Source organism: Crotalus tigris, unplaced genomic scaffold (genome assembly GCF_016545835.1).
Source record: "Crotalus tigris isolate CLP2741 ecotype Arizona unplaced genomic scaffold, ASM1654583v1 scf7180000017668.6805642782:7212621, whole genome shotgun sequence".
In the NCBI taxonomy this organism is placed as follows: domain Eukaryota; kingdom Metazoa; phylum Chordata; class Lepidosauria; order Squamata; family Viperidae; genus Crotalus; species Crotalus tigris.
In genome coordinates, this window is record NW_024096554.1 from 2,940,248 (window position 1) to 2,961,455 (window position 21,208).

Below are 21,208 nucleotides of genomic sequence, written 5' to 3' on the forward strand. Positions count from 1 at the left end.
CACATTTTTCCTCCCTAAATGTAATACCTTATATTTTTTTTCCTATTGAAGAATTTCTTGATTGTCACAGTCCAATCTTTCAACGTTAAAATTATACTGCAACTGTGTTCTATCAGTCTAGAATAGATGTTGACCTGATCTAATTTTCTGTCATCTGCAAATATGATAAGCAGTCTATCAATTACATTACCCAGATTATTAATAAAATAATATTGAATAATACTGGTCTGAGAAATTCCTAAGAGACCTTACTGATAATGCTGTTCAGCTTGATGTAGATATATCAATGTTCTGAGTGTAATTTGCCAGATAGTTGTAGATTCACCTTAACATTGTGCCATCTAAATCACACTTCAACAAATTGTCAATTAGAATGTCATTTGGAACTCTGCTACAAGCTTTGCTGAAAAGGTAGATTGTATCCTTGTTCACTAAAATAGTTATCTTGTCAAAGAATGAGACAAGATGACCTATTTTTGACAGAATCATCCTGACTTTAGCAATAATAATACTTTTATCAAGATAACTACAAATAGGCTGCTTTGTTAAAAGAACAATAGCAATGCCCTGCTGGATCAGACATTTGACCCATTTAGTCAAGCAGTATATTCTTACAGTAATCAACCAACCTCACAAGGAAGTCTACTTTTTTCCAGCAGGTAGTAATCACACTGCCATCAAGGCTACTAATCATGACTTTTATGAATTGGTCATAAGTAATAAATAAAGAAGAATATTTGGTCATGAATAATTTCCAAACCCTTTTTTGAAAGCAGCACCACACCTTGCAGTAGCAAATTCCAAAGTTTGATTATATATAGTGTAAAAAATTGCTTTTTCTGTCCTGATTTGTCCAGGATTTAATTTCAGATGTGGTTGTACCACTGATCTATAGAGGCACTATAATACTAGCATGCCATTTTTCAGTACCTTTTCTTATTATTGCTAAAAAGGGGTTGGCTTTTTTATAATGGATGAACTGTGCTGACAATTCCATTGAACTGTTTACTAAGTTCTCTTTCCTTATCAGATTCTTCTAGCTCTGATCCCATTGGTCAGAACAGATGGGATTTTGGGCACGAGCATGTGATACTTTATTTACTCAAACATCTATTCTAATTGTATGTACAGTTGCTCTGGTCAGTGTTCAAGTAATTTTCACAGTCCACAGAAGCATGAGAAAAAGCCAGCAGGAAGTAACTGAAGTTCTCACCAGAATACAAAATGATTACGTGACCCAGTTCTAAAATGTGAGCCATTTGGTGCTACAATTGGTCTACTCAGAATCCCAAAGTTGGATTTTCTATTCTTCCCTATGCAGATTAGCTTTTTGACAGAAGCAGCTGCAGAAGCAAGAGATTTTAAATAAAGTTAGGAACACCCATAAAGTCAAGAAGTTAATAGTAAGAAATATCACTAGCTACCTCATACGATGGCCAAGTATGCAGAGGATTAATATGTCATAAAGGCTTTTCCCCTATCTTATTTATACAGTTTTCTCTACCCCACCTTCATTGCAAATAAATGTTGGCATACTCTTTATACAAATGCTATTCTTTTATATTCCTTACACAGTGATGAAAGAATAGTCTTTCTTATATGAATATGAATAAATTACATGGGATATAAAGATTGTGCCACAAGGACTACACACACACACACACAAACACACACACACACACACATGAATATACAGGAATATACAGGATCATCTCCTATTTGAAGCTAAGTCACGTAGAGCTTTATTGATTCAAAGCAACACTTTGAATTAGATTTATTGATATGTGATATTGAGTGAATTGAATGATAAGAGAATTAAGGTTCGATTACAATAGATGGTTTCTGTGTTTTGTGGTTTCCAGGATGTTTTTCAAAGATACTGCTATAAAGAAAAGAATGCTTTAATATTTCAATTTTAATTTAATTTTAATATTTCAAAATAAAACTATTTTAAAATAGATATTTTAAAGTGGACCCACAGAAGTAGCACTACCGGCATTGAACATTTGGTAAACAAACAATCCCAATTTCAAAAGATTATCAGACAGTTAATTCCAAATGCTTGATTCTGAGATTCCATTTGTTCTCTCGTAAAAGAACAATAAGAAGCATTACGTACAATAGATTACTAACAAACCTATGTATAGGACCATTACACAATAAATCCAGACCATTCATCTATCACAAAGATATAACATATCATTTCTGACCTGATTTTTTCAATACTTTTCCAATATCCAGTTCCACCACAATTAGAGGAAAGACATGGCTTGAACAAGTCATCTGCTCTGTAATATATAGGTAGCCTTGCAGTTAATAAATACAAATTAAGGCCTTACATCTTTAGCTTGCAAAGAAAAACCTTAACAGGAGGATACAATATAGAAGAAAATTATCAACATTGCACTCTGATCCTTTCCAAATAAGAGCCAATTCAGTCTGTTAAAAGTGTTAATAAGTGAATTGAATAAGACCACATGGTACTATTTATATCACTCATCAGATGAATCTTTGCATTAGTAACAACCTCAGAAGTGTTTTATATTTCCATACCAGCTTCATCTGCAATAAACAGACTGAAGGATTTATTCTGTGACAAGGAATATAGCATTCTTGAATAAGGGATTCTACTATTCAGTTTGGTTCTAACAAGCTATAGTAATATGACTTGTATGTTACAGCTTTTGCCTCTGCTAACCTATACCAGCTACTTCAGACTGATTGAGATCCTTAATTTTTATTGGTATCACAGTATTTTCTAGAGAAGGATAAAATACAGACCCTTCTAATCAGGGAAGAATTTTCACTACTTTCTCCTATGTAAATCCTCTGGAATGCACCATCATCTTTGGGACCAAAAGATGAGCTTCAGAAGGGGAAAGGGTCTCTGTCATCTCAAACTTTCAAAAGGTAATGAATAAAGACACAGATTTTTTTTAAGGAAGAGCAAGAAGTGTTACATTAGCCCATGTTTTAGCTTCTTTAACTATAGTTAGAATTGAGCAAAAATGGCCTTTTCAACTTTTCCACCAAATTTCTACTCTGATTTTTTCCCAGATGAAGCAGAAATTCTCCTACCATTCCAAACATTCAACAGGCCTAAGGGTTTTTTCATAATGTTTTCCTTTCAGATTTCATTAACTCACAGAAAGCAAAAGACCAAAATCTATTGAAGATGTAATTGCATAATATATGATTGGATATTCCTGGCACTTACAATTTAAAAAGTCCATGTGGAATAGGATGGCTTGTTAAAGTCTTCTGAAATAATGCAAGACAAGGCAATATCTCAGGTACAGAGATATCTTCACTATGTTAAGTAAGCTTTCATTAAACAAGAAAAGATTTCTGGACTGAGAAACTATAACTTACAGTAAGCAAATTATAATCAAAGTGTTAAAAGCAACATATGAAGAAAAGAGGAAAGAGAATGGGAAATACATATATGAACAATAGTAATCTGCTTCTTTATTTTATTTATAAAATTTATTAGCCATCCATTTTACCACATGTTAACTGGGCAGTTTACATTATTAAATGAAAACTACTTTCAAGTCCCTATGCCACAATTGAATCTTATTTTCCATATTTCCTTCCTTTTCAATGGTCTTGAACAGGAACTGTTAACTTCTTTGTGTCCAGGAGAGGTATAGATTCTACTTTACCAAACTGCTGGGCAGCATTGAGAGCGACAAAGATGATTGGGTAGCTAAAGACTAAAACATATGAAGAACAGTTGGAGGAATTGGGTATGTCTAGTCTAGTGAAAAGAAGAACTAAGGGTGACATGATAGCAGTGTTCCAATATTTGAGGGTCTGCCACGAAAAAGAGGGGGTCAACCTATTTTTCAAAGCACCGAAAGGCAGACTAAGAAACAATGGATGGAAACTGAACAAAGAGAGAAGTAACCTAGAACTAAGGAGAAATTTCCTGATAGTAAAAACGATCAATCAGTGGAACAACTTGCTTTCAGAAGTTGTGAGTGCTCCAACACTGGAGACTTTTAAGAAGGGGCTGGATAACCATTTGTCTTAGATGGTATAGGGTCTCCTGTTTAAGCAGGCGGTTAGACTAGAAGACCTCCAAGTCCCTTCCAATTTTGTTATTCTAGTCTAGTCTAGTCTAGTCTAGACTATTTCTAGTCTATATCTCACAACAGTTTGACTATGAAACCTATTCTCCACACCAGAAGAAGCTGGCAAAAGAGATACTTGCAAGTTGAAAAACTCAGTTGCACATTAGTAAAGAAGTAAAAAGGAACATACAATTATTATTTTGAAGATGTGAATTACAATTACACATTTTACAACAAGTATCAAGAACATAACAAGGATTCTAACCATCCCAACTTCTGCTAACCTTTCTTGTAGACAGCCCTAAATGTGAGAGAGAGCACCATTTCATTTTGTTAGGTTTCACCACTTTTGTACTAGAAAATATTTTCTGGTCAGTTGTTGTTATATCAAACTCCTCATCACATATGTGAAATAGGATTTTTTTTAACTAACAGATAAATCTAGACATTGCCTAATTTAAATCTTTCTAAATTCTTCCCAGTCTGTTTTAACTTTAAAATCAGCCTCATCACTGTATCTCTCACACTCCTACTTATTTATGAATAGATTAGAAAGCAACTTCCCTTTGCAATCATTGAAGGAACCTACAAATTATATCCTTCCATTTCAAGGGTGGCAGGCTGGTGGTGTCCATTGGCTTTTAGAACTCCTAATTCCATCAGATCTTGGTAGGATGGCAAATGAAAAAAAAAAAAACATGTCATACAAGATATCTGATGTGCTGTTGATGGCCCGTTCCTTTACAACTTTTCCAGTTTTTCACTATCTACTTCTTAATGTTTTAACTAATTATTAATTAAATCTCTCTCCAATTATGTATTACTAAGTTTTTCAGAAAGTTTTGTTTGGGTGGAGAAACTTCTGCAGTCCACGTTTAACCATTTTTATTGTAAAGCAAGTGATTTTCAAAAACGTATTTTTCCTCATCAATTCACAGGGATTAATTAATAGTTCTTCAATTATTCAAGTATTGTGGGTGGTCATCTTAACATCTTATGGTTGATATAGAGCAGTTTTTTTCAAACTTTTTACAGATGTAGAACATATTTTTTAAAAAGGTAATGTTAAAAATGGAAAAGTACAGAATTTTAAACATATTTGCACTCATTCCTTCAACATTACACTTTTCTTAAAGAGTTTCATTTCTAAGTTGAAATCTGCCAAAACTTAAGCATACCTAGATATCATTTTCTCCATCTTAGAAGCCTTTGTCTATATATAAATAGAAAGATGGGCAGTTTTTTAAGTTTATAAGCAATGAGAAAATTTACTTTTTTTCTGGCTTAATCTTTTCCTCAATAGTATTATTGTTATTATTTCACATATTCCAAGGCTGATGTTTGGCAATGAATACACATTAGAAGATTAAGCCATGGTGAATTCTAGCTTGGAGACAATTTTAATGCTAGCTATAAATGCAATGTTCTTGCCAGCAACACACCCACACTTCTGTTCCAACTTCCTTTTCTCTTCTTTTTTCTGCACTAATCACCTGCTTTTTTTGGAGGTAAGCCTGTGAGGTTTTCATCTCTCCTGAAAATCTTTCATGTTTCAAACATTCAAGCAGAGAGTATTATCAAGGTTCAGTCTGGCTGTAGGTTTGGACAGTCAGCCAGAAAAGAGTTGGAACATTTATTTATCTGAGCACAGGCAAAGTTTCCCCTTTTCTATGAACAAAGGAAACTTCTGCCTACTTTTATTAAGAAAGCCAGTAACTCTATTCTCCAAGTGAAATAATTTTCTCACAAGGATGAGATGCATTTAGAAGGCTCTCTAGGACCCGGACTTGCAGCTATGTCCTAGAAAACTTTTGGCTGATGTAATAACTGCATTCCATCCTTGAGAAAGTAGCTTTAGCCAAGTTCACACATTCTTTTGGCCTTGTCCAAGCTGAACTGCTGCATTAAGCTCTGTGCAAAGCTCTCTTTGTTAAAAAACGGTCATTGCCTAGAAACTAGTAGGCACAGTAAATTTGGTGTTCTCCATAAGAGGCTTCTGAACTCTTTTCTCCAGGAGTTCCCTTTTCACTATTTCCTGTTGAAAATATTATGAGAATTGAGCTACCTCCAACACTTAGTTGTGAAGATTTCCTTCTACCTTAGATCAACAATTTAGTCAGTGAAGCAGGACATGTCTTGGATGGAGTTATGCTGTGTCTGAAGATTCTTCTATGCTCCTAGAGAAGAAAGAATGGTGGCAGAGGGCAAAAATATGTTTTCCCCCAGCTTAAGACTGCAATGCGTACACTGTGGCCAACCGTAGCCTTAAGCAAAGCTGAAATCTACCTCCAGTCCTGATGACCACACAGATATAGCCATGCATTTTTCTTGATAATGGTATGGAAATGAATTGCACTACCGTTTTCTGGATGTTTTTTCAACTGTCCAGTCTAGCTTACAGACATGGGTTTTCTTCAGTGTCTCTCATCTGAACGCTGATTACCATTCAACCATATCACTAATTACTTCCAAATTAGATTGTTATAATGCAGTTTACATGGAGCTGCTTCTAAAAACATTTAAGGAAATTCTTATGTATAAAAAGTGCCTGTCTGATATTAATATGAGCAAGAAAATATGCAATATGCAAAATGAGCAATTAGCTAAATCAGCTCTAAAGTTAACACAATCTATTATTTTATATTGGTTGAGGAAGTTCCACCATCCAATCCTTTCTGCCTCCATCTTTTTCAGATAACATCACAAAATTTAGGCACAAAGAAATAGATGGCCTGCCTCTAAAAGCTGTTCATTATTTCTGGTTCAAAATTGATCCACAACTAGGCTCTAGTCTCAAAAGAAGGAATTTTCTGACATATTCAACAATAGAATAACCTTTGTCTTTTACTTGCTACTGTACTCATTGTTCAACTCAACTTTTTTGACAGCAGAACTAGTGCTGAATTTGAAGGACATGGAATGGAGTTTAGTTTGTCAAGTTCAACAGAAGCCTTTTGATTATCTGTCTGTCAGAACATCAGTTGATTCAGCCAAAAATCCAGCATGCCCACTCTTCATTTTGCTTTTCCCCTGCTCTTACTTTCTCTACTCCTTCCCTCTCCTGTCTTTATTTTCCATGGCTAGAGTCAGTCAGATGGGCACTATCAGAGAAGCTAGTTTTGGGAAAGGTTAAAAAAGAGCTGCTACTTTTCCGGCTTCCCACCCACTTTAGTTTGCTTTTTAATGTACTTTTTCTATTCGGCTCCTAAGCTGTGATGCACTTAGAAGGAAATATGGCAATTTGGACTACAGCTTCAGCCAAAGCACAAAGGCATACACCTTTCTGATCACTTCCTGTTCCACACAAAAGTTGGCTGTCTCATGCCACGGAACATAGGCCAAGGAAGACAATAATCTCACTACAGCAAGGGCCCAGGGCCAAAAGCAGGCTGCATTTCCAAAGCAGAGTATTTCTGTCACCCTCACATTTCCTTAGCAATTCCCTTCCCTTCATGCTTTCTATTTTCCAAATGATGTTGCTGAACAAAACTCTGGTACTAGAATCTACTTCTAGTTAACCTTGAATTCTCCTTACCGGTAATAACATCACGTAAAAGCACCAGCAGAAGCAGGGGAGTCTGCATCATGAAAATTATTAGAAAGGCCAATTTATACCTTGTAGGGTTGCCAGGTCATCAAGGAACACATATGTTCAGATTTTGATCCTATAATTTCATATACTTGACTGGAGAAAACAATCACCATTAAATTCTTAATAGGGAAAAAAGTGCATTAGAGTTCGCCCTCATATTGAGCAATATGAGAGAGTTCATTGTGTCTATCCAAAAGTAAGACTCACTAAAAGGCAGTCTAGAGGTGAGATAGGTAGCATAAAAATGTGACAGACAGACAGACAGACAGATAGGGGGAGGGAGGGAGGGAGGGAGGGAGGGAGGGAGGGAGGGAGGGAGGGAGGGAGGGAGAGAGAGAGAGAGGAATGTGGTTCCGAGAAAACAAGCAACATGCTGAAAGATGAATAGCTGTTCATTTTCCTGGCTCAGCTCTTATCTCTGCTGAAGCCTGCCTTGTTTCATTTATCATATGTGAATTATGCTAAATTCTGCTTGGCCACAGGGATGTGTTCCTTTGTCCACAAACACCACAGAAGCCTGCCAAAATTCAGTTTACCCCTGAATTGATTAGATAGGTTAATGGCCACTATAAAGCATGCATTGGATTCCCACTCCACATATTACAGATGGACAAAGCAACTGGTTTGAAATACGGACACTTAAAAATACAAACACCTGGAGTGACAAAAAATGCAAAAGTAAAAAAGTATATTGCTTTAGGAGTAAATCATTATAATTCTATACAGTTATCTAATGCAATTCAAGTACATGAATGTTTCTCATACATTTATAGAACCTACTGCATTTTGTATAAATGAGTTCCATACTTCGTTGTATTTGTCTATACAAAGTCTAGATCTATAGGCAATTCACTCGCTGGTTATCTGATGTTATCATAGGTTATCTGTGTGACTGCCTTTCCTAAGGACATCTACGCATCTTAGCAGGTCAGATAATCCGATCCCTTAAATACAACCATCTGATAGGAGCTAGGAAATGTGCCTTTTCCGTGGCAGTCCCTGCCCTGTAGAACACTCTTCTCCCTGATGTTCAGCAGGACTCCAGTCTCCTAGCTTTCCATAAAACTTTGAAGACTTGGCTTTTGGCCTAAGCAATAGGATAAGATTAGGTGACTCTACATCAGAAGTTTGACTTGGCACCAGGTTTTTGTTTTTAATGTGTTTTAATTTTAATGTGTTTAGTTTTAGTATGGCTTTTATGCTCTTGTAACTTTTGATTGGGAGCTGCCCAGAGTTGGTTATAAGATGGGTGGTTATATAAATGTTTTAAGTAAATAATTGGGTGGCCAGTGCAACCAAGTCCTCAGTCCACTGAGTGAAAGAAAGAAACCATATGTTTATATTTCCAATGCTGCAACTGGAAATATGATGGAAGTTTAAAAATGCAAGAGAATTCAAAAGTAACGTATGAATGAATCCCTCCAACTAAAATACATAAGGATATCACCTATCACTTTATCATTTCATTCTGTATAATTAGCAGTAAATTACAGTGTTTAAAATACAGTAAGTGGACTGATGGGAAACTTTATCAATTGCTAGTGTATTTTTCTTGATTTTGCTGAACCAAGAAGGGTATCTGTAGCCACCGGAGCAAAGATCTACAGTATTTGAGTGATAAAACCAATAAAAGAGAATATTTGTAGCTCAGGGTTGAAATGAGGGGATCCTTGGTGCTCTCTGAACTTGATTATTTTTGCAAGTTGCACTGATGGTGTTACCTGCTTTGGCTAATGAAACATCTACAAGAAAGCAACCAAGCTCAGACAGCACCAAGACCCTTGATAAAACCAAACCAGCAAAGCTGATCCTCTCATCCTTTCCATCTCCTTTCTCTGAGAAAAAGCCATGCAATCAACATGATTAAGTCACTGGGATGCAGTCTTGCGCTCCAGAGATCCAGAATCACAAATTGCTATTTGCAATATGCTGCTACAAAAGTCTGCCTCAAAGATAACCAGAAATAGTTATGTAACAGAGTGGGACTGTCATTCATACACTTCAGTGAATAACATCTGCTTCAGTAGGGAACTGATGGCTTTTTGCCAAATCTATGTACTTTCGCACTACTATTTGCTCAACAATTAGAGGAAGTAGACATATTGTTCAGCAGCAAACAAGGGTGATTAATTCATTACATGGGAGTAACTTAACAAAAACACCATTCTCGCTGCTTCTTTCTGTCAATCAGTCATACAAGGTTTGTATTTGAGAAAGGAATAATTTCAGGTTAATTAAATAACAAATTCTTCCTGTGTTTGAGAAGAATGAGACAGAGGGGGAATCCAGATTCTGGAATGCAGTAAGATATATGACTGGCTTGCCACTAAAAAAAAAAAAAAATGCAATGAAAGTGAATTGTCCCTTCCCCTAGCTGCTTCAAATCCATCTATTTCAGAGCTCTGAATGAACTTTCTGGTATAGATTTGTGGGCTCTGGATTGGACGTTTCTGATTGGATAGAAATACATTTATTTATTTATTTATTTATTTATGAGACTTATATACCGCTTTAAGTGCAAGCACTCTCTAACTTCATTTTACTGGATTAGCCCTACTTAAAGAAACGGATTGTTATCCTGAGTACTGGATGTGTTCACAATTTTGCAAATGAAGTAACCTAATGAGTAACTGATTTTATGTGTATCTCCCTACCATCTAGAAAAGACAAATCTTGGCACATAATTAAACCTATGGGCATCATCACTTGGTTTTTGCATTTTTATGTTTTACATTTTTATATTTAGCTATTGCATCAAATATTTTTGAAACATTTCTACATGCACAAAAGTTAAGAATGGATAAAAGGCACTTTAATTTGTAGTTCATGCAGATCAACTCAGCTGACAGAAAGTCCTATGAATATATGCTCTATAGACGTCCTCCATAAATTTGTCCAATTCCTTTTAAAAGTTCTCCAGATTAGTTGCAGCACTACACTTTGTGATAGATTCTATAAGTTAATTATCACTATGTGAAGAATTACTTTTTTGTATATTTTCTAAATTGTCCAACCAGCTTCAAAGGATGCCTATTATAATATTTGTTTGTTTGTTTAGTTATTTGGATTTTATTGATTGACAGATATAGATTGACAGATACAAAAGAATAATAGATTGAGGGATGGCTTTAAAACAATGTTAAAAAGTTGTTTAAGGAACTTTACAACCCTTGCCACTTGACCAATGTGAGATGATTACACAGAATCACAGCAAGAATTTGGCTACCACTAAAATCAGTCTATCGGTCTTATTCTTTTGCTGCATAACACTTGTTATATATGTGATTAAATAACTGTCGTATTTTCAAAAATCCTTTGGATATTAAGTATTTACTTTCAGAATTTACAATAAATGGCATGTTCATCATCATCATCATTTTTATCCTATCTTTTTTATATTTGGTCAACTCAAGGCAGTGGACATAGCTAATCCTGCCTCCTATTTTCCCCACAACACTAGCCCTGTGAGGTGGATTGGATTGAGAGACAGAGTGACTGGTTTCTAGGTCAGCACCTTAACTACTGCACCAAAGTGCTTCATATACTCATATGCTGTATGTGTATGTACACCTTCATAAAAATAAGAGATGATAATGATAGAAAGTGGAATCAAACATACAACTGGTAGGATCTGAAGATAATATGCTTAATCCTGTGCAGCATATAAATTATCCGGATATTCTCCAAAGTGGAAAAGAATAAATAAAACATGATAAACAAATCTATATACTACTAAAACTGGAGGGAGGAGAGAGATAAGTAAGCTCCCTCTGCCTTTTAACTTATTGTTTGTGTGTCTATTATTTGTTTGTCATTTCATTTTAATTTTGGTTTAACTGTATTTTTGACATGAGTTTATGAATTTTTATCTGCCCAGACTCAGATAATGAGAATGTTGGTGCCTAAATTCGATAAATAAAACTATTGTTGCCATGATCGACAACTGACTGAAATGTTGCATCAAAAGGTGACAATTTTTGAACTAAGGTATCTTCAATGGGCCAACTTACAGAATGTTTTCAAAATCCAGGACCCATGAACTCCTGAGGGAATGAAATTTGGGGAAATTTTGTCTGCTTCAGTGCTGCTGGCTGCTGGTCCTGCAGTCATGTGGTTTTCATTTTCAATGTTCCATGACACTTTCCCAGCCAGTCTTGTATTCCTTCGCTCCCTCTCCCACCCAGCAGCAGCCACTTTCCTGTCTGCTGGGAAGGGAAGGAAAGATTTCCAATGCACCTTGCCAGATTCCCACAAGGAAACTAATGAAGAAGCCAGCAGGAAGTTGGAAGGTGCCCTTGCTACCACTGCTTTTTTTAAATCTGCCTTTAGTCATTCTGTTTCTCTGTTTCAATAAAGAAACATTTCTGAAACAGTGGCCCAATGGACCACAGGATGTCTAGTAAAATTATAACCTTCTCGTCTTAGTTCTGCATTATTCTGCAATAAAGCATTAATTAAAATACACATTGTCAGAGCATGAGAGGTCAACAAGGATGGTTTAGGCTTCTATATAAATTACAGAGCAGATTGCACAAATAAAACAAGAAGCCCATGTTACTTACAATAACAATTTCTTCAACATGAGAGGCAACAAAAATAAAGAGGACTTGGAGAAAAAGTTCTAAATCAAGATGAATTTCTGACAAACATATTATGGTTTGGCCAATGCCTCATTTTAGAAGAGATTTATTGTGTACTTGTACTTCCAAGGTTGTATTTAAAAAATAAAATAAAATAAAAATAAAATGCTGTAAGCAGAGTAGACCTGTAATACAGTGGATCCCATAGTCTATAATTAGATTTTATCCTTTATTATTGCTATTGTCCCTTTCCCCAGAAGCTTTGTTTGCTTTTCTATGTTGACATCTGGCTGACAATACATTCTTGTCTAACAACTCTAATCTGCAATATTTTTATTTTCCTTTCATGCTTCAATCTGTGGGGTAAATGTTTCATTTAATCTGTGAAATTTGCAATATCAAAGGATGTTATAAACCAAAATGTTGCCACCTATTGTATTATGTTCTAGAGGGCCTTGGAAAAAACCCCACCAGAATTCCATAGAATTATGGCAGTTTATAACACCTTGAAAATTTAGGGAAAGGAGGTGGGGGGGGGCAAGTCTTCCAGATTCTCCTATTTCCTCTTCAGTCAATAAATCTGCACAAAGAAAAACATATGCTCTTAGAAAAGCCCGCATTGCCAGCAGACATACAACCAGCTTGGCACATTTTGCACAGACCACCAACTGCAAAAGTACTTCACTACAAATAATGTGATTCATGCCAAAGAAAAATGGGGAACTAGCCAAGACACACCAGAATTATGGCCATGGGCCAGATTCACAACTGTTGGGGTACGGATATACCCTGCCAGCATCCTCTAATATATAGGGAGGTCATTGTTCCAAGAAGGCCAAAAGAAAGTCAACACTAATTCAAGAAGTTCCTTTACATCTGAGAGCCTGCCTATCTTAAGGCAAGGCCTAGATAAGATAGTAAACTAATTCAGTTATAAAGCACTTCCTTTGAATTCTGACTTTCCTCTTTCCTAAAGGAATGTCAAAACAAGGTTCAACAGAGTCTGGTTAATGAAGAGGAATTTATGGCCCAGTTTATAAGAGCAGATTCTTATCCAAGTGCTTAGAATAATTTTAATGATTATCGCTATTATTCTTTATTTCTATGCTTGCTTTCAGCTGATTGTATAGTCAGCATGCAGAACTATGAAATAGCATTGAACTATAAACATAACTTTAAAAAAAACAAAAAAAACTTAGCATTGTGATATATACTCCCGAAGTCATTAAGCATAGTAGACAGCTGTGCTGGCTCAGGAATTCTGGGAGTTGAAGTCCACAAGTCATAAAAGAGCCAAGGTTGACTACCCATGGTCTAAGATGTCAAATAATAGACAAAGTTGACTGCTGAATGAGAAACAGGTGTTTTAGCCAAAGCTAGCACTAACTAACTATACAATCCAATACTTATCTGCTATTAGGGCACAAAAGAAATTAACTGTGATCAGACATCAAGCAAAGAGTAAACATAAAGTGTAGCAGGAAATATAAGATTATCATGAAACAAGATGAGAAGAGAACATTTCCCAAAGGTCAGAGGAAAAACTAGTTGAAAAAGTGAAAGGAAAATTAATTGGTCATATTTCTATGGCTGCTCATCTCATACCAAGCAGCACTATGTTTGCACATAAATATAGAAAAGGTCTCCAATGGTTTAATTTTCCATCACATGATCTGTTGCCTCTAAACTGCATACAAGAAAGAGGCAAGTGACACAAATTTAGGAAACCCATTTTATCCAGAAAATGCTAAATAAACAGCTCCATGCAAGACCAGAACCTGATCCGCCTCCTATTTTCCCTGTAACAATAATCCTGGATAAATGACTAAACAATGCTCAATTCTAGACAAACTCTTAAAGGAGGTAAGCCGATAACATTCATAAAACCCTAGGTTGGTGTCTGAACATATAATTAAGAAATTATGGAGCTTTTTTACTTCTTGGACTGCAGAAAGAAAACTAATCAAAAGGTATTTTTGAAAGTGGTGTTAAAATGATAAAATCAAGAAGGAAGGAAGACAGAGAGAGCAAGTCAACCAATGTCCAAGAAGTAGCCAAGATGCTTTCCTGAAAAGCAGATAAAGCATCCAAGGATAATTAATATTTACTGATGACAAGAAAGTCAGCCTGTTTTCTTATTTCTTATTAAGACTGCATTTTACCCCCTGCTTTTTTTGTAAGAAAAAAGGAAGGTAGAGGATTGACCCAAATTTTTATGCTTAATGTGATCCTATGCTCATGGCTTGTACAAATGTCAAGAGAATCAAATGCAAAAGCATTGCATTATACTTTCTACAAAGCAAATGGCAAATATCAAAAGTCAACATTTGACAGGTAGTCCCTATTTAACATCCAGTCATTCAAGCCACTATTCAATGGCAGCAAATGAGAGTACTTACATCCCCTTGCACAACAGTGGGTTGCAGAGTTGAATTGCTAATAAAAATATTTGCAACTCTTTCAAACATTTCCAGGTCACTGAATTTACACTACTTCATTTTCCAAATGAATTTTCTGATTCAATTAAAACCTCAGCACAACCAATCAATACAAACGCAGCCGCCTGCTGTCAATCTGTTCAAAGCGGAAGCCTAGGAGGCAGATTCCACAACCTACAATCCTTGTTTCTATTCCAGACTACCACTATCATAAACCCTTGTGCTTTTTTTCCCCATTCAGAAACAGACCAGAATACAGTAATCATTTTGCATGATGTTTTCTGCCCTGCAAAACAGAGGAACAAAAAACCAGCTAGGGAACTTCAGCTCTGGGGTAAAAATGTTTATTTTTCCGTAAATTTAAAGATCAACAAATAATTCCAAATTATCAGTGCCTTTGTGAATCTGAATGACTAACAATGGCAAATTCATATAATATGTTATACTAAATTAGGTTGGGATGATTGCCATTCCTACCTATACCTGTGACACTTGTACTGTATGTATCTTTAGCTCTAATGCCATTCAATTTCTATACTCTTCTGTCAAGACATACCCAGAGTGTGTTGAGAGCTGGAATTTCTTTCAAGTTTAACTCAGAGATGTTAAACAGAGAGGTTTTAACACAGAGATACTCAAAATTTGAGACATTTCCTCCCAGAAAATTAAATATACTTACCACAAGCTCAGAGAACCTTGCATTCAGTTCTTCGGCTGGTGGGATTGGCACTGAGAATTCCAAGAACTGCAGAGGGTTATTGTCCTTGAGGTTGATTTCAGGCAAATCACTCCGCCCAAAGCAGCAAAGAAACCCCAAAGCATGACGACTCCGTTTTCGGGGAGCCATAGTCATTGTGATATGGGATGCTATCTAACAGTCATGATCTGCAGAGAAAGGAGAAGAAACATTATAAAGACTCCAAATGAATGGCCATGAATGGAATACTTTGAGATAACTACAGTATCTAAACAAGCTTTTGAAAAACTGGGGATGAAAGAGGTGCAGGCAATATTAAATAATAACATGACTAACAAACACTGTCTTGCAAGACTTTCTCTGGGATATTTTAGTGGAAAATATAAGACAGTAAACTAAGTAGCTTTTAGCCCTGTCAATCAATTTTGGTTTTGTTTGTTTGTTTGTTTAACCCAGAACAGTTTCATTCACTTGGGACAGAGAAATAACTATATATGTGCCCGAACTGGGTACAAGTTAGAAAAAAATATATGAACTAAACGTATCCAGAGGTAATATAACGTACTATAGAAGAGATGCCTGGAACATCTTTGGAAGAAGACTGAGTCTGATCAAACATGAAAAAGACACCATATCTGGGATTATGTTATGGTAATAAGAATGGAAAAATATTATTTCACTATTCTTATTGCATCCACTAATGGCTGTCTGGTGTCCCTGTTTAAGCTGACTTGTTCTTTGTTGGGCATGCACCACAGGAAGTTCTACAGGGCCAATATAAAAATTATAATTATAATAAGGTAGATCATTATCTGGCAAAAAGTTGCTCTGATCTACTTAGTGTTGGACTCCAAATGGACAGATCTGTTTTCCTGTTCCTGGAACATAGTCTTGTGGAGTTACCTGGATCAAGTTTGAATCTATGATTCTTGATGAAGTGGATAGGATCCTTCAGACTGCGAGCTTGGTCATCTGCTTATTAGATTCAGATTTCTCCTGAGTTGTTAAAGATGTCTAGCAAATGACCTATGGTTAGGTTGATGCAATTGTATCAGATTCTTTAAGAGAGGGAGTATTTCTTTGACCTTGAAAGAGGCACTGATGTACCCCTTAAGAAGCCACAGATGAATCAACAATTATCATCTGGTCTCCAGCCTTCCCTTTGTGGGAAGGTAGTTAGGCAGCAGCCTCTAAAGGATCCTGGAAGAAATGGATTATCTGGATCCATTTCACGGCAAGGTACAGTAGAGAGATAGCTCTGATCATACTTGTCAATGACTTTTGACAGAGCCTGATGGAGATGGGTGCATCCTTCCTAGTGTCTTCTGAACTGGTTGAGGGGATTTACAGTAAAGGTACCATGCAGAAGGTTCCCCTCCTACCTTTGTACTTTGGTCTCAGTTGGTGTTGATGGGGGAAGAGACCAAGTCTATTGGCCCCTCATTTATGGCCTGCCTCAAACTCAGCACTCTATTTTGCGTAACAGTATATAAGACTGCTGGGTGAGGCTATTTGTGGTTTAGAGTGAGCTATAATCAGTATGTTGACAATATCCACTGTACATCTCTTTTGCGGTACAATCAAGCAATACTATTAGGATTTTGTCCCAATGTCTAGAGACTGTGTAGGCATGCATGGGGAGGAACAGATTCAGGCTCATTCCTGACAAGAGTGCATGGATGTGGATATTTGAAGCTCCAAGTTCTAGGAATTTTCAAAAATTAATCTTGAATAGGATTGCACATTGAAGAGTATTGTGCAATCAGGAGCTTGTCTTGGACTTATAACTCCTTCTTAAGAGCAGGAAGCAGTTGTGGCCAAGAGGGCCTTTACACAGATTCATCTAGTGCACCAGTTATGTCTGTCCTTCAATGGGGAAGCCTCTCAGACAATTAGTCATATTATAGCCACTAAGAAATAAGATTACTGCAATGTACTCCGTATGGGGCTGCCATTGAAAACCACTCAAAAGGGACAGTTGGTCCAGGTTGGTGGTTAGGCAGTGATGTTCATGACACATTCTATCCATGTGATCCTGCTACTCCATTAGCTGCACTGGCTACTAGTTGACTTCTGTGTGCCATTCAAGATACTGATTATCATGTATACAGTCCTTCATGGCATAGAGCCTAGCTATCTGTGGACTGTCTATTTCTGATTGTTTCTTGACTCTTCTCCCAGAGTCCTGGGGTAGAGTGGTGGTTGAACCCTTTAGGAGGTTTGGTTGTTATACAGAGTTTCCCTTCTGAATACTTATGATCTGTTTCTTTTTTGCTCTTCTTACTCTTTTTTTTTAAATGTAAGCTGCCCAAAGTTATTTGGAGTTGGGCATTCTTTAAATCATATTAAATAAACTACTTAAACGTAAGTCCAAAAAGTAAAACTGTGAATGGACCAGAAAACAATATTTATGAATTAATTATACTTGTAAGGCTACCATGTCCTGCAAAAGAGCTAGGATAGGGAAAAAATACAATTATTCAGGATCTTTTGAGTGATGACCAATGGGTGAAATCCTAGCAACAAACAGCAATGGTTTATTCCGTTATATACCTCCTCAATCACAATGCAAAAGCCTGGAAACCTGAGCTTCTGATTTCAATTAAACTCAAAAATATTTTGTTTTGCATGGCATGCACCCCTATGCTGTAGTGAAACAACTAGGAACAATTGAAACAAGTTGATGGACATGTTTAAAAATCAGCAAAGTTATATCGATTTAAAAGCTAACAGTTTAATGCTGGACCCCAACTATCAAGCTGAATAACAAGCCACAGAGATTATTTGTCAATGAAAATCACTGCTATTTCAGTGGTTTACCAGAATTTAATTTTGGTAAAATATAGAAAGAAACAATTAATTGGTTTACCCCCAAACAATAAAGCTGGCATTGCTTTCCATGCCTAAAACAAGGGCCTCAGGTATGTAGATCAAACCTTCTTGTCCTGTAATTCACTAATGAATCAAATAAATTAACTGTAAGCCAACCAATGTCAATTACAAATTACTTATTAATTTTGTTTGTTTGTTTATTAAATAGAGATGCTGCTCATCTTATCCAGAGATGACTCTGGGTGGCTTGCAAACATTAAAACTACTGCACATTAAAATAATAAAGCAAAAAATAACAACAGTAATAAATACTGTCAAAGTTGGGGAAGAGGGGAATATGAAGTACGCAGGGAGAGATGGGGTCGTTCCTAATCCAAAAGCAACCTCCAGAATGGTGCACCCCTGTTAATTCCTAATTCTTAATTCCTAGAGACAAGAGCCCTGTGGAATTTCATTGAAAAACAGTGACACGGCCTCATTGGCCAGTCCCCAATAATGCAGCCACGGTAGCAAATGCTAAGAATTATACTGCCTTAGAATTTGGGGGTGCTTTAGAGATGTTTTCCTCCCTGCCCTTCACTTGCCCTTCACTTGCCCTTCACAGCAGAACACAAGAAATTATCAGAAATTAATGCCTAGTTCCAAACTGGCAAAAATATTTAAAAATGTGTCTAGCAATTGTTGTAAATGTAAGCAAAAACCAGGCACGTACTATCATCTTTGGTGAACATGCCCTAAAGCAAAAAAAAAAAAAAATTGGACAAAAATTCATACTTGGTTAGAAAAAATGTTAAGAAAGTGTGTAGATTTTAAGCTAGAACTATTTCTATTAGGTATAATCTCAGGAAAATATGAGAAAGAAAACGTATATTTAATGGTGCATGTATTAACAGCAGCAAGAATAGTTGGAAAAATGAAGAAATGCCAACTGAAAATGACATAATTAAGAAAAATGAAGAAACGCCACCTGGAATGTGCAGAAATGGATAAACTCACATTGAAGATTAAAGAAAAAGAAGATACAGAATATTTTCAAATAGGGGATGTATTTTATCAATAGCTGAAAAGACGGGGTAGAGATTAGTTTTTTATTATATGTCATTAAGCTAAGATCCAGACAACATGTTGTTTGATAAGCATTTATGAATTGTAAACATAAGGAAATAAAATAGAAGAAGAAGAAGAAGAAGAAGAAGAAGAAGAAGAAGAAGAAGAAGAAGAAGAAGAAGAAGAAGAAGAAGAAGAAGAAGAAGAAGAAGAAGAAGAAGAAGAAGAAGAAGAAGAAGAAGAAGAAGAAATTAATGCTTAGTTAATCATAGTCTATCATACTTAGTTAGTAGCAAGATGTTGCTTAACCTACAAATTGTTGTGTCAAGTTAATCAATATCCTGCAGCAATTCTGAGTAAACCTATGGCTTTACATAAGTTTAAGTTTATTTGCAGGCTGGATGACAACATAGCCATCTAATATATTTCTTCCAATTTACATTCTGAGAGCCACTCTGTGTTTGAAAGTTTTCTTCAATGAGAAGTCTGAATTGCCTACAGAAAAGTCAAGGAGGGGAAAAAGGGGGGAAATGCTCAGATCTTAGCACACTGCATAGACTGTGAGCCCTACATCCAAACAGGAAGTCTCCTGCCAGGAGTCTGAAAGGAAGGATCTGTGCAGTCCACATGATCCTGCATATTTTTTCCTTTTAAGGGACTAGTTGTCCAGCAGCTTGGAGTTTATTTGTGTTATTCCCCCCCCCCCAAGCATTTCATCCTTTTCATTTAATCTGCAGAATAAACTACATTTTGAGTGTAAATAATTAAAGCTGTCTTTCAAAATACTGGCTCCTCAGAGCAGAAGGGAACAAGATGGCAGGTGAACAGAACCACTCAGTGCTACATCAACAGCTGAGTTTTGTCAAGTAGGCTGCTGTAACTGATTCACTTTAATCAGCCCTAAGACACACTGTGTTGTTTATTTGCCTGAACAAGGCTGCCTTGTGCCCTTGTGAAGACCAAGCACGTGCCCTAGAAACATTAGCTTTTCCAATGGTAGAACTAAATTATAACATTAAATAAGCTGCACTCAGCAGTCTAAATATGCCAGCTCTTTTTTTTAAAAAAAAACAAGACTATTGAAATATCATTGTTTGGTTCCTGATGTTTCTTCTTAATCTATTCTATGTTTCCTTTCCATATCAATGAAACTTTTCCAACTGATTTAAGAGAAATAAAGAAAAAGGTGTAAGTTCTAAGAATCTAAGAATTTAACTTTCTTTTTGCCCAAAGGAAGAGTTGAGATCCCCAGAATTAGCACGACTTTTAAGCCCCATTCTTATGAATACAAAAGATTTCATGTGAGATCATCCACCTTGAAACAGCCCCACAGAAGCAAATTATTATAACTTTGTTATTATTATGTAAAACATAAAACATAGAATTGAAGAGAAAAATATGAAATTTGAATAGCAGTGTTCCAATATCTCAGAGGCTGCCACAAAGAAGAGGGAGGTCAACTTAGACTCCACCTGAAGGCACAGCAAGAAGCAATGGATGGAAACTAATCAGAACCTAGAACTAAGGAGAAATTTCCTGACAGTTAGAATTATTCAGTGGAACACCTTGCCTCCAGAAGTTGTGAATACTCCAACACTGGGAGTTTTTAAGAAGAGATTAGACAACCATTTGTCTGAAATGTATAGGGTTTCCTGCCTGAAATGTATAGGGTTTCCAAGGTCCCTTCCAATTCTGTAATTCTGTTATTCTGTAAATCAGAATGAACAGCAAGCAATGGCTGTGCACACTTCCAGGCTTTGGGAAAAACAGATCAAGATCTCACTTCTGAGAACTTTTGAATTTTTTTATATTAATTGTGACACAAACACTAGCTAATATACTCAATCTTTCCCAAACTGATGTTGCCTAAGTATGTCAAGACCACAAATCCCAAAAATTCTCCACCAGCAAAACCATTTGCTACAGTTGAGAATTAAGAAATTAAG

The 21,208-nt window shown here is 36.2% G+C and overlaps 1 protein-coding gene across 10 annotated transcripts in view; it reads right to left on the reverse strand.

Annotated features, from left to right (window-relative positions):
- DAAM2 (dishevelled associated activator of morphogenesis 2) overlaps positions 1 to 21,208 on the reverse strand; it is a 242,941-nt gene that overhangs the window by 114,966 nt on the left and 106,767 nt on the right. For all 10 annotated transcript variants that reach the window (XM_039337096.1, XM_039337092.1, XM_039337089.1 and 7 more), the window contains one exon: positions 15,366 to 15,571. In XM_039337096.1, the coding sequence (XP_039193030.1) occupies positions 15,366 to 15,539 (174 nt within the window). In that variant the 5' untranslated portion in view covers positions 15,540 to 15,571. The remainder of the gene's footprint in view (positions 1 to 15,365; positions 15,572 to 21,208) is intronic.